At 37.8% G+C, this 15464-nt stretch overlaps 1 protein-coding gene across 1 annotated transcript in view; it reads left to right on the forward strand.

Moving 5' to 3' along the window:
* The first annotated feature begins 2074 nt into the window (after positions 1–2074).
* UAH (ureidoglycolate amidohydrolase) overlaps positions 2075–15464 on the forward strand; it is a 316347-nt gene continuing 302957 nt past the window's right edge. Inside the window, exons 1-2 of the mRNA XM_089381136.1 lie at positions 2075–2137; positions 2257–2265. Of these exons, the coding sequence (XP_089237262.1) occupies positions 2075–2137; positions 2257–2265 (72 nt within the window). The remainder of the gene's footprint in view (positions 2138–2256; positions 2266–15464) is intronic.

A 15464-nucleotide genomic window follows, 5' to 3' on the forward strand; every position in this document is an offset into this window, starting at 1 on the left:
ATATGAAGAGCAATAATCTGGGTGATTCGTACAACAAAGAGACTAAAGGGAATTAGCCCCTTTCTGCACTATTGATTAGACTCAACCAACAATTTACATAGGTGGAAACACGACCTCTTTTAACTGGAACCTTTCCCAAACAACCACAGAAAATACCTTATACAAATTAATCTCAATGTCATCTCTCAAGTATAAAAGTCTGGACACTATTTCAATGAGAGAATTCACATTTGAATTTTATACCAGCACCTTGCAGCAAATAAAGATTTGAACCCCTGACTCTATTGAACTGAAAATATCCTTCAAATCCAATTTTCAAATACACAATAATAGAAGCTTTGAAGAAGGCCGAGCAAGCAAAAAACACGAACCCAAACCTTACTGCATTTTTATTCTGGCTGCAAGAAATGAATTCAGTAGCCTGTAAAAAGTAGCATACTCTGCTCCTTGTGCAAGAGTGCTCTCGGCTTCACTTCAGCCACACAAAAAGAAAGCAGTGAATCCACAACATGGAAACAGAAACTTTCTAATTAATGAGTAGTGACTCGTATCTGACGAACAGGGAACCTTCTTTATTTTTCCCTTTCAAAATATTTGTATGGACACTTTTAGAATTACACTAAATCCCAGCGATTGATGTAAAGCAACCAAATCATCAGCCAATAACAGGCTACCCTGCTGAGCGTGGAAAACTTACAGACCTTTAACGGATCTATTGAATTGATACAAGCCACTTCTAAAATTTTATACCGTTGCCATCTTCAAGTTGAAAGTCAAAATGTTCATCAAAGATAGTTGGACTCATCCATACTGCTTCCGCTTTCAACTTTATCATTAAAAAGCCTCTGCCAAAAAGCACCTGCACACTATTGTTGGACAGTTGGAAGAAGGTTCACTCTAGAAACTCATAAACACGGAAGCATCTTATGCTTGACAACAATTTGATGCTAGACTGGTACAAAACAGATACATTTAATATAGATCAATCCACCTTAACAGCTAACTTGACTCTATCCAAGAAACATCAATCTGTCCCCACTAAAATCAACCACTGTCCTCCGTAAACTATTTTCAATTACCAAAAAATCGCCCACTGCTGCCAGACTAGAAAATGGTGTTCTTCGCAGCCAATACAGTATGCCCCCAGTCGCACTGGTGGGCACAACAAATATACCAAACAAGAAAATTATGTTCCGCACTTTCTATACTGTGTTCGTAGAATTTTATTGGTAGACGTACCCAATCTTACACGGCATTTCCTCGTAAAACAACAAAAGCCCAGGAGGACTCTGACATAAAAGTTCAGTAAAAGCTTACAAAATGTTTGTGATGAAAGAAATTGCACAAGCTTTTTACAAAGACAACGAAGATCAAAGGTTTACAAATTCTTCTCCTAAATTACAAGCAATTCAGTAAATAAATGACGAAGCTCCGGTTTTGTATGCAAAATTCTTGATCTGCCATGGATCCAGCCTCGAATGACTTTGACTTGGATTCCTTCATTGAACAGCAGAGCAGCGACGACGATTTGAGCGATCTGCCGGGGCTCAATCGTAGCCTCGAAGATATCCTGAACGATTCCGAGGAGGAATCGTCTTCGGAGGGGTCTGATGATGAGGCAGCAAAACCTTTTTCCTTCAGAAACCCTACTTTCACACGTCAAAGGCAGGAAAACGATGAAAACAACGCAGACTGGGCCGAGAAAGGTCCGAAGAAACTAGAGAAAGTCGAAGGACATTCAAGTTCGTTTTCAATTACAGACAGATTGAAAATTGGATATGAGAAAGGTAATGCTTATGACCCTGACGCGTCTAATTCGAACTTGGAGGAAAAAGGCAAGCCCTTGCATTCGATAGAAAATATAGATCAGAAAACTGAAGTTTCCACTGATGCGTCTAGTTCGAATTTAGAGGAAAGGGGCAAGACCTTGCATTCAATAGATAATAGATTTCAGAAAACAGAGGCAGACGCAGCACAACACACAACGCGTTGCAAATGAACGAGAGAGGCGTTTGAGGACAGATGCATTAATTATGGACAGAGGGGGTGACAGATGCGTTATTCAACGTAACATATGCGTTATGACAGATGCGTTATTCAACGTAACATGTGCGTTATGACAGATGCGTTATTCAAGGTAACATATGCGTTATGACAGATGCATATTTGGTAAACAGCAGAGTGGTAGGTCAAGAATCGCAGGGACTGTCAGGGACCTCCTAATATAGCAGTACTGACAATTATATGAATGTACAGGACTGGCATGTAAGAAAGGCCACGGAAAACAAGTGGCTCATATTTGAGCAGGGCAGGAGATCTCCTGCTCTGATACCATGTTAAACACACATGGACAGCAAAGACAATATGAAAGATAAAACATGCAATACAATTTTATTAACAAGAGATTTACATTTATAGTACATTATGTGACTCTTGGGTTTCAGATCCCAAGGTCTCTTGGACTCCTTTGGTCTATTCGGCTTCCACACTAACCCATTTAGGATTAGGTGTCCAACAGATTCTAATGACAAAATCCATTCCGGCTTTAGGGTTAGGTTGAAGGAAAACTCTGCCGATCATGGATTGGTGAGACAAAAAACCTTCCGGAACGTAGATTATCACTAGAAAATTAGGTCTGCCTAGGCAATTTACATACATGACTTAGATCTGCTTATTTACAATTTACACATGCAGACTGGGTTTACAACATAACATAATCGGGCAGATGATGACAATTGAATGGCATGGACACGTTGATCCAGTGCTGCCCCTTTTGCGAAAAAGGGAGTGTACTGCTATGGGTAGTTGACAACTTGACACGTAGCGGTCAACATCTGGCTCTACTTGGGGACACGTTGCTGCATTGTAGGAATGTGAGAATCCAGAATCAACATCCACGCAACACACAATAAAACATAAGTAGCGTCCATCAAAAAATCATCATATAGCATTAAGCACAGGAAAGATATAAGCTCTTCATTTATTAACTATCTAGTAACATGAAAAGTAAATCTAATCCTAAAACAGAAATGAAAATGCTGAAAAAACAAGGAGTAAGGTTAGAAATACAGAGGATGCCCCATGGCATCAGATGTGTTCAATATAGTGTATACTGAGCATTTGCCTGCTTTCAGGAAAATCTGTCAGCTGCTTATCGGATGTGCCATGTCCAATTCTGCATACAGTAGGACTTTTCCCTATCCAAAAATCAAGCTGCTTGCGGCCGTTTGATGCATCAAATCTTCTTCTCATTTTCTTTCTCTTGCACTTTTTTTTCGTGGCAGGCTATATTACTGATGATGTGGAAATTTCTGCTTCAAAGCTCTCAGATGAAGTATGTAAGATATGCGTGACATGTCTTTCTTCATCTTGCATCTGATCTTTATCGTTTTTAATTTTATCTGGATCACCTTCAATTAACCACCTTTCAATCGAACCAATGACCTCCTCATAACAAGATGGAGCTTGTTGCAGCAAATGAGGAGGCTCTTGATCGATTGATGTTTCCTGGTTTCTTTCATTCTCTAACCGCTGTTGAAATTTATGTACCTTTATTGTAATGGCATCTATCTGGCTAGAGTGTTCAACTTTCATAGCACTGATTTCCCTGGCATGGTCTTCTTCCATATCTTTTATTACTTTATTGTTCTTTTCCTTTATGGCCATCAAGCAACGCTGCATAGAGTTTATCTCTTTCTTATGATTTGATTGCATAGTAGCCAATTGATTATTATGATCGAATGTCATGATAGTCATTTCTTCATCCATAGTTAATATAAACTTGTTTTGCATAAAATTAATTTCCCTATCATGATTAGCTTTCATGGCCTCAATTTCTTCAGCATGCTAATTTGCATGATTTCCATCTCCTTATTACGTTTTTCCAGGTGGGTGCATAAAGTTCTCACATCACTGGCATAATTAGTTTGATTGATCTCCATATTTTTTACCAGCCGCATTAGTTCTTGTATAATTTGCTTTTGATCTTCCTTTTCATTGTCGACATTGATTTTGTAATCTGTCCCTGCTTTTCCACTATTATGGGTTTGATCTGCAATGGTACAGGTGGATGGCACTTTCTGATACGAAGAATTGTCTTGAAATCTTTCACGACAGCTGGACGTTTTATAAGATTACTTTCATTCTGTTGCACAATTTTAGGGGCACAAGGCAAGCTATCTGGATCACCATATCTATCTTTAAAAGCATTGTAAATGTCTTGTAAAGAAGTGAAAGAGTCTTCAGGACAATTATTAAACCAATTCAAAGCATCACCCTCTAATGAAAGGACAAATAGACGCATTTTGACATCTTCATGATCATATTGAGGAAGTCTACAATACATGACAGTCATACGATAAAAACTCTATAAATGCCTTTTAACAGCGACTGAACCACCACCCGAGAACAAAGGTAATTTACAAATGGCCACTTCCGGTAGATCATGGAGATCATCAGTAAAATGACATGGTTTAAACGAATAATCCATGATGAATAACGAGGGACCAAATGGATGATAGAGAGAGATCCTTGCTCAAGAAAATCAAGAGATGAAAGAAGTGGAGTTGCCACTTGAACAATGAATCTAATTCTAGGATCCAAAAAGCAACTGACAAACAAATATGAGGGAAGCTTTTTGTCTGGGAAAAATAAATGAAAAGAAATGGAGTCGCCACCCAAATAAGAAACAAACTGAAGAGTAATTGTTGATATGATGAAAAATAAGGTGATGAAAAGATCCAAATGATGCCAAAAAATGTTGAATCTGCCAGCTCAAATGAGAGATGACAAAGATGAAAGAATGATGAGAAATGAGAAGATGAATGTCGTTGAAACACCGAGAATAAAATGTCCCCGGCAATGACGCCAAAAAATGTTGTTGCACAGATTGTCACGACAATGCTTAGACTAGGGGCTGTCACCCTGATCCCTGATCCTTCTGTTTAAGCTGTCTCCCGAGGCTAAGGGGGGTAGACCCTATGGGATGAAAGAAGACCAACTGTGGACCAGTTGGGTTGGGAGACACAGCAAGGTGATACCAGTACTTGATTGATTTTAGGAATTAATGTACCAGTGCCTTATGGAGTTAATGATTAAATGATTATTTATTAGATGTTGCAGAAAATATGAACCTTGTAAAACAATCATTTATCATCAAAAAACCCAAGCAATGCAAGATATTCAATAAACGCACAATGCTTTAATAATGATCCAACAATTAAATTTCTAAAGATTAAATGCTTTAAACAACCATAAAATTTAAATTCTAACCAGATTCAAATAGTTAATCTCCAGATATAAACATTTAAGCACATTTAACTACACCACAACAAAAAAAAGACTTTAAAGGAATTTCCAATTTTAAATTAGTCTTTTGTCATAAATTTTTAATTTTTTATATATTTTTTATAAAATTCTAAGCTTAAAATAAAACAAAACTAATTTAAATCTAAATTAACGGAAATTTAAACTTATAAAAAAAATTTAAATCCTAAATTCAAATAAATCTAAAAATCAAAGCAAAAAATGAAAATCTAAAATTTTTTATGATTTTTTATTTTTTTAATTTTTTATTATTTTAAAATTTTTAATTTAAAATGAAACAAAACTTAAAATCTAATCTAAAACTAACACCTAATCTATGTACATAAAAAAGGGGAAGATCTAAATTCTAAAAAAAGAACTCAAATCTAAAACCAAAATAAAAAAAAAAAAAAACTCTTTTATGCCTTTTTTTTAATTTTTAATTTTTATATTTTTAAATGACAACAAATATTTGAAATTTTTTTATGAAACCTAAATTAAATAAAGAAAAGAAAATAAACAAAAATATAACTAAACCTAAAATAAATAAAAACTAAAGATTATAAAACTTTAACCAACACATGAATGAAAATCAAACGCATGAGAAACTTAACCTTGACACGTTGAATCCAAAATCGAAATACGTTTTACTCTAAAAATAGGCAAGTCTAAAAAAACTAATACGATATGAATAAATAAAATACAATGAATGCTTATTGATGTTTGAAGGGCAGGTAGATGTGCAGGGGAGAAATACGCACTAGGGAAAGACGTGAGGAGCTGGGTGTTTGTTTGCAGGTGTGCGTGAGGAGCAGAGGACGCAGAATGGCCGCGCAGGGAGAATGGGATTGCAGGTGAATGGAGGACATTGCGAGAGTTTGATTGTAGGTTGGACGACGGAAGGAAGGAGCGACCGCGTATGGAGGTGTACGAGCAAAGGGCAGCGTGGAGAGGCAAGGAAAGAGCCACATTTTTTTTTTTTTTTTAAATGACTGCGTGAGGAAGCTGAGGGGAGCTTGCTGCGTAGAGGGACTGCCAGCAATGCAATGAATGGCCAGCGGGTGGTTGAAGTGATTGTTTAGCAGTGAAGATAAGTGGCTGTGCGAGATTTTGAAAGGATGCAGGTTGACTGAGCAACATGGGCAGCAACAAGTGAAAATTGTAGGTATGGTAGCGTGATAACTTGTAGGTTTGCGGAGCGTGGAGCAGAAGGAATGCGTGGAGACTCTTTACAAATGTGTGGATAGAGCAACTATGAGGGTTTGGACAACTGTTGGAGAAGGGGATTTTATTTGCAGCAGGGTGAGAGGCGCTGAAAATTCCAGAAAACCCTAGGACAACATACACAAATCAAAATTTTCTGCTAGAAAAATGACCTCAGGGGACAGAAAGACTGAAAACCCAGGAAGCAGACAGGATAACTTCCACCAGAACCTCTAAATATTTTCCAGAAATCTTAAATTTTTTTTAATTCACTCTCCTTCAGATTTCTTGAAACCCTCATACAAAATTTTTTAGATCTGAAAATGAGTGATTTTAAAAGCCTTGGACTGCAAGCTTGCTAGTTGATATTCCTCGAAAACAATTTTAAATGGAACCCCAACAGACAGATAGCTTGGAGAGTCTCGAATTTCTTCAGCAAAAAACCTGCAAGAACTGATCCTGAGGCTAGATTTTCTCCTCAGACCTGTAACCTACAACCTGTTTCTGAAAATAAACAGCGAGAACCTGAAAAATGCAAAAAATAAATGAAACCCTAAAAACCCTAAGAACCAGCTAAAATCACTGGTGTAATTAGTTTGATTGATCTCCATATTTTTTACTAGCCGCATTAGTTCTTGTATAATTTGCTTTTGATCTTCCTTTTCATTGTTGACACTGATTTTGTAATTTGTCCCTGCTTTTCCACTATCATGGGTTTGATCTGCAATGGTACAGGTGGATGGCACATTCTGATATGAAGAATTGTCTTGAAATCTTTCATTGATAGCTGGACCTTTTATAAGATTACTTTCATTCTGTTGCACAAGTTTAGGGGCACAAGGTGAGCTATCTGGATCACCATATCTATCTTTAAAAGCATTGTAAATGTCTTGTAAAGAAGTGAAAGAGTCTTCAGGACAATTATTAAACCAATTCAAGGCATCACCCTATAAAGAAAGGACAAATAGATGCATTTTAACATCTTCATGATCATATTGAGGAAGTCTACAATACATGACTGTTATATGATAAAAACTCCATAAATGCCTTCTAACAATGACTGAACCACCACCCGAGAACAAAGGTAATTTAGAAATGTCCACTTCCGGTAAATCATGGAGACCATCAGTAAAATGACATGGTTTAAATGAATAGTCCATGATGAATAACGAGGGACCAAATGGATGATAGAGAGAGATCCCTGCTCAAGAAAATCAAGAGATGAAAGAAGTGGAGTCGACACCTGAACAATGAATCTAATTCTAGGATCCAAAAAGCAACCAACAAGCAGATATGAGGGAAGCTTCTTGTCTGGGAAAAATAAATGAAAGGAAATGGAGTTGCCACCCAGACAAGAAACGAACTGAAGAGTAATTGCTGATATTACGAAAAATAAGGCGATGAAAAGATCCAAATGAGGCCAAAAAATGTTGAATCTGCCAGCTCAAATGAGAGATGAGAAAGATGAAAGAATGATGAGAAATGAGAAAGATGAAAGAATGATGAGAAATGAGAAGATGAATGTCGTTGAAACGTCGAGAATAAAACGTCCCCGGCAGCGACGCCAAAAAATGTTGTCGCACAGATTGTCATGACAACGCTCAGACCGGGGGCTGTCACCCTGATCCTCGATCCCTCTGTTTAAGCTGTCTCCCGAGGCTAAGGGGGGTAGACCCTATGGGATGAAAGAAGACCAACTGTGGACCAGTTGGGTTAGGAGACACAGCAAGGCGATACTAGTATTTGATTGATTTTAGGAATTAATGTACCAATGCCTTATGGAGTTAATGATTATTTATTAGATGTTGCAGAAAATATGAACCTTGTAAAACAATCATTTATCATCAAAAAACCCAAGCCATGCAAGATATTCGATAAATGCACAATGCTTTAATAATGATCCAACAATTAAATTTCTAAAGATTAAATGCTTTAAACAACTATAAAATTTAAATGCTAACCAGATTGTTAATCTCCAAATATAAACATTTAAGCACATTTAACTATACCACAATAGAAAAAAGACTTTAAAAGGAATTTCCAATTTTAAATTAGTCTTTTTTCATAAATTTTTAATTTTTTAAATATTTTTTTTTTTTTATATTCTAAGCTTAAAATAAAACAAAACTAATTTAAATCTAAACTAAAGAAAATTTAAATTAAAAAAAAAATTAAATCCTAAAATCAAATAAATCTAAAAATCAAAGCAAAAAATGAAAATCTAAAACTTTTTTATGATTTATTTATTTATTTTTTTCTTTTTTTTTTTACGATTTTTAAAATTTTTAATTTAAAATGAAACAAAACTTAAGATTTAAATAAAATCTAATCTAAAACTAACACCTAATCTATATACATAAAAAAGGGGAAGATCTAAATTCAAAAAAAAAACTCAAATCTAAAACCAAAATAAAAAAAAACTCTTTTATGCCTTTTTTTTTTTTTTTAATTTTTAATTTTTATATTTTTAAATGACAACAAAAATTTGAAATTTTTTTATGAAACCTAAATTAAATAAAAAAAGAAAATAAACAAAAATATAACTAAACCTAAACTAAATAAAAACTAAAGATTATAAGACTTAAACCTCCACATGAATGAAAATCAAACGCATGAGAAACTTAACCTTGACACGTTGATACCAAAATCGAAATATGTTTTACTCTAAAAATAGGCAAGTCTAAAAAAACTAATATGATTATGAATAAATAAAATACAACGAATGCTTATTGATGTTTGAAGGGCAGGTAGATGTGCAGGGGAGAAATACGCAACCGAGGAAGGACGTTAGGAGCTGGGTGTTTGTTTGCAGGTGCGCGTGAGGAGCAGAGGACCCAGAATGGCCGCGCAGGGAGAATGGGATTGCATGTGAATGGAGGACGCTGTGAGAGTTTGATTGCAGGGTGGACGGCAGAAGGAAGGAGCGACAACGTAAGGAGGTGTATGAGCAAAGGGCAGCATGGAGAGGCAAGGAAAGAGCCACGTTTTTTTTTTTTTTTAAATGACTGTGTGAGGAAGCTGAGGGGAGCTTGCTGCATAGAGGGACTGGCAGCAACGCAAAGAATGGCCACTGGGTGGTTGATGGGACTGTTTAGCAGTGAAGAGAAGTGGTTGTGCGAGAGTTTGAAAGGACGCAAGTTGATTGAGCAACGTGGGCAGCAACAAGTGAAAATTGCAGGTATGGCAGTGTGATAACTTGCAGGTTTGTGGAGCGTGGAGCGGAAGAAATGCGTGGAGACTCTTTGCAGATGTGTGGATAGAGCAGCTATGAGGGTTTGGACAGCTGTTGGAGAAGGGGATTTGATTTGCAGCAGGGTGAGAGGAGCTGAAAATTCCAGAAAACCCTACGACAACATACACAAATCAGAATTTTCTGCTAGAAAAATGACCTCAGGCAACAGAAAGACTGAAAACCCAGGAAGCAGATAGGAGAACTTCCACCAGAACCTCTAAATATTTTCCAGAAATCTTAAAAAAATTTTAATTCGCTCTCCTTCAGATTTCTTGAAACCCTCATAAAAAAAATTTAGATCTGAAAATGAATGATTTTAAAACCCTTGGACTGCAAGATTGCTGGTTGATATTCCTGGAAAGCAATTTTAAATGAAACCCCAGCAGACAGATAGCTTGGAGAGTCTCGAATTTCTTCAGCAAAAAACCTGCAAGAACTGATCCTGAGGCCAGATCTTACCCTCCAGGGCCTAGATCTGGCTTCAAACAAAAATTTCTCCTCAGACCTGTAACCTGCAACCTGTCCCTAAAAATAAACAGACAGAACCTGAAAAATGCAAAAAATAAATGAAACCCTAAAAATCATAAGAACCAACTAAACAATTACAGTATTTACAAATTGAAAGCTCTAGGTAGCCAGATTTAACGCTATGCCATAGAAATATTTTCAGAATTTTAAACTTAATGTGAGGTGTTTCAGAAAACCCTTCATGCATTCATAAAAAAATTTTCAAATGATAAGCCCGAGATCAAAACTGGCTGGGCTCTTTCAGAAAACGCAATCCGAGAGTTGGCTGGTTCAGCCGAGAACTTCCTCGAACGCCCAGTAATCTAAAAAATGATTTCTTGCACAACTTAAAATCAACCATTAACATAGAGGGAGAAAACAATAGTGAAATCCAGATCAAATGGAGATACCTGCCATTATATTTCAAAATCTAAACTATCATTCAAACCCCAGAGATCAGACAAGATATCTGTGCCTGAATCAATCTTCATCAAGCTATAATCAATGGCTGAAAATAAAATTATGCAGAAAAATAAAACATCTTACAACATTTCCAGAAGAGTAACACCAGCAAGATTTCAACCCCAAAGTCTTTCTTTATTGCACAAAAATTGACTACAAGAGAGCTTTCTTTAGCATGAGACTCTCAGATCCAATCTCATCTCAAATGAGCCCTAACACCCTATTTAAAGGAAAATTTCCCAACAACTAGTTCGGGTGATCTATGTCAAACTAATCTCGACCTTCGATGAGGATCAAAATCCTTTTTAATCTCATCCATCGAAATTTTAAATGCATTCTAATATATTAAAAAATTAAAACTTTGCATTTATTTTCTCAAAACTTTGACTTATTATTATTTTATTTTGTTTTTTAAATTTTTTATTTATTTTTAATTTGCTTTTTAAATTTTATTTATTTTTTATTTTTAAATTTTTATTTTATTATTTATATTTTTATTTTTTATTTTTTTTTGTTTTTTTTTTTTTGGATCCTGGAACTTAGCCCTTTGGAAAAATCACCTAGGACCTAGGACTTAGGACTTATTGGGGGATTAAAACATTTTCTAACCCTCAAGACACTTTACATTATTACTTTTACAATTTTACATCTCAAGGGGGAAAGCCTATTTGACATAGACCCTCATAGACCACCCAGTTCTGCGACACAACTATAATCTAGCAGATCAAGCAATTTGTAATAACCTAACCAAATAGTTAGAGTTATCTCCAAATTACTTTTACATAGATTCGACCAAGTACATTAGGAGTCCCCTAAGATTCTAATGACAATACATTCCGTCTTTGGGGTTAGGCTGAAGGAAAACTCTGCCGATCATGGATCGGTGAGACAAAAAACCTTCTGGAACATAGATTATCACTAGAAAATTAGGTTTGCCTAGGCAATTTACATACATGACTCAGATCTGCTAAGATTATTTACAGTTTACACATGCAAACTAGGTTTAAAACATAACATAATTGGGCAGATGATGAGAATCGAATGGCACAGACACGTCGATCCAGTGCTATCCCTTTTGTGAAAAAGGGGGTGTTACTGCGATGGGTAGTTGACACGTAGCGGTCAACACGGGCATTGTCGAGAATCTACATATTGGTGCATCTTGCTCTCCCGATGAGATCAAGACTTATAAAGCCCTATTGCAGGAGTTTAGAGATGTTTTCACCTGGTCTTATGAAGAAATGCTATGTATTGATTCAAACATCGTTGTGCATGAAATTAAGACGTACATTGATGCTAAACCAATTCGGCAGTGCCTTCATCCGTTCCATCCCAAGAAGGCTGCTGCTATTAAAGCCGAAGTTGAAAAACTTCTACGGGATGGTTTCATCTACCCAATACCTTTAACTGGTTGGGTGTCTATGTTAATTTTAGGTATGTTCTATGTTTAGAGCAATTTATTTCAATTTTCACAGTTAGCTCAATATCTCTTCCAGATTAGCAATCACATCAACATTAAAGTAAACCGCAAATAGAACATAAACATAAATCGCAGAAGACAAGCCAAGACAAGAGGACACAAGATGTGGCACTAGCTAGAGACAAACCCCAATGTGGGGAAACCCTTGATCAATTCTTCTTATATGTTCTTCAATAGTTCAACAGAGAGAGAGAGATAGTACATATACATATGAAGTCAACACTTTGACTTGATAAGATAAGAACATAGATCTTCTCTAAGAAGATGTCTCATGAGGTAACTGATATGGACTCATGTGATTCAATCACCCTATCGCAGTGCTGCAGCATGTTGCGCCATCATACCATGTCTCATCATAGAGCTGCACCATGCTGCATCACTGCTGAGTTGTACCTCATCATGCTGTACCCATCTTGCTACTCTTCATCTTCATGCTGCTCACATCATGCTAATGCACCTCCTTGTGCTGCATCTTCAAACTGTACCTTATTGTGCCTATCACGCTGCATCCCCTTGTGCTGCATCTTGATACACTTATGCTGCACCTTGATACACTTGTGCTGCACACCTTGATACACTGCCCATAACAACTCTTGCTATGGTGCTATGGCCTGCGGCCTAGCACATAGCAACAAACGTATCCCAGATAGTGTCCAATCATTATTAACACAACAACATTTAGTCTATAGAAATGTCAACTCTTGAACATGCTGTAATGCTACAATTTAGGCACTGATTAGGGTACTGACCACAGTCCCTAACAACGCATCTAAGCTGGCCCAAAATTGCTCTTAATGACTATGGTTGTCCTCCAATGAGTTGCTGCCCTCCACGTTGCATCATAACAATCCTCCTTGTTATAGTAGACCTCCCAAATCGTCCCACTAATGAACTGCTGTAACCTTCTCTTTCCTTGTGGCTAGGGCAGTAATGAGACTGCATTTAAGGAACCATTCAGATCCCTTCTCACAACAGTCTAAGGGCACATGAAACCCTCCACAAATGTGGCCTAGAATAGTGTTAAGGTGACTGTGTTTAGGCCTGTGTTCAGCCATGTATAGACTGTGTCTAGGGCACGTTTAACCCTTCCTTAGATATGCAGCTAAGGCTCCTTTAAGGCTTCCTCATGTCTGCGGATTAGGGCTGCCTTGCTGCGTGTAGAAGTTCCCCTAAACAGTGGGTAGATCTCCCTTCTGTACTGCGGATTAGGGCCTCCACTTGGTTCCGTATAGGGCTCCATAGATCTGCGGATTAGGGCCTCCTTTAAACAGTTGTTAGGGCTCCTTTTGGCTGCGTATTAGGGCCTCCTTTAGACAACTATTAGGGCTCCTTTTGGTTGCGTATTTGGGCCTCCTTTAGACAACTGTTAGGGCTCCTTTTGGTTTCGTATTTGAGCTCCCTTTGACTGCGGCTAGGGCTGCGTTCTTCAACCGCGTCTAGGGCACATAGAACCCTTTCTTCACAGTGTCTAGGGCTTCTCCCTCTTGACCCCTATAGCCATTAAACCCAAACGAGTGAAGAGAGATCTTAGGAGAAGTGACTGTTTAAATGACTTGAAGACCTCCTCCTTTTATAGTAAAACGTGGAGCACAAGAGGGGGCAGATTAGTTGCTGGCCGACCTTGACAAATTGTCCCATAACACAAATAAAATCATATCTCCATGAATACTTATTGGAATCTGATGATCTTTAGATCAATCCTACACCTCTCGATGAGAGGAGTCCAAAAAAAATCAGCTGTCATTAATAAGATGACCCACATGGAGTTTGGCCCTAGTTGCCAATTTTAACAGTCTAACATTGTTCATGTCATGAAGAAACAATGAACAATTCAGGTGTATGTCGATTATGGGGAGATCAATCATGCATGTTCGAAAGACAATTATCCCACCCCGTTCATCGACCATATTGTTGATGATTGTGCCGACTGTGAGATATTTTCATTTATGGATGGTTTCTTTGGCTATAATCAAATCAACATTCTCCCAGCGGACCAACATAAAACTGCGTTCATTTGTCCCTAGGGCACATTTGCGTATTGGGAGCTCCCTTTCAGATTGAAGAATATTGGGGCTACGTTTCAGAGGGCAATGAATTATGCCTTTCACAACATCAAACATATTGTGCAACCATATTTGGACGATTTTCCTGCTCATTCAAAACATTGGGCTGATTACTCGATGCATCTTCGGGCCATATTTTTACGATGTAGACATTATTACATTCGACTCAATCCGCACAAGTGTGTGTTTTGTGTAAGTTTCAGCTGACTTCTCAGTTTCGTGGTATCGAAACATGGAATTTGTTGGAATTTCTAAGTCTAACTGTTAGAAACCCATCATGCACTTTACTGATTTATTCCTACCTACTTGTTCTGTTAATTAACAAGTTATTTAGCATGTAAATACTAGAAAGAAATACAAGTACATGCTCAACAACAGATCATCAACTAAAGGAAACAAAACAAGCACACAAGTGACACTGTTGTTTTTGGACCAATGTCCCCAGAAAAACTCAATGCGGGAAAACCGGTGCAACTATTTGAGGGTTTTATTATTATGCAGTTTCTGAATACAATTTGGGTGCCAAAAACAGCTCACCCAACAGAGAATAATCTCGGCAGTAGTACCTCTCAGTCGGAGACAGATGTTCCGACTGAGACCCCAGATAATCACTCCCGCAGCTTCACATCTCCAATCTGCCCCACAAAACCCCAACGTCATCCTCTAGGGACAGCGTCAGCCCTTTTTGGCCCATCGTTTGCCTAGCATCACTCTGGCTTGGCCCGCATCAGCCTCTGGAGGCACTCCGTCAGCCCTCTCGCCCTCTGCGTCACTCACGCTGGCCCTCTGAGGCACTGCGCAGCTCCTGGCTGGCTCTGCGTGAGCCCTGGCTGGCTCTGCGTGAGCCCTGGCTGGCTCTACGTGAACCCTTGGTTGGTTTGCGTCCCTCTCTCTGGCCACTGTGCTAATCCTCCCAGTGCTATCTCTACCTGTCTGCTTCTGTATTCACTACCCCTCAGCTGCAACTCTGATCACTCTCTCGACTTTCTCAGCGAACCTAGCTCCAGAAAGTCGAAATCTTGATCTCTTGGTGTGTTCTCCAAGTGACCCTCAAGCATCCTCTTATACTTTTCTCGTTGACAAATCAACGGCCGAGATTAAGTCCCCAATCAATGGCTAAGATTAGATCTGGCTTGATCCATGACTTTTGGACCATTCTAACTCATTTTTATATTAATTCACATTAATATTTTATTTTCCCTAAGTTTAGACT

Source organism: Pinus tabuliformis, chromosome J, assembly GCF_031772625.1.
Source record: "Pinus tabuliformis cultivar Carrire ecotype Pingquan chromosome J, CPIR1, whole genome shotgun sequence".
Lineage (NCBI taxonomy): Eukaryota > Viridiplantae > Streptophyta > Pinopsida > Pinales > Pinaceae > Pinus > Pinus tabuliformis.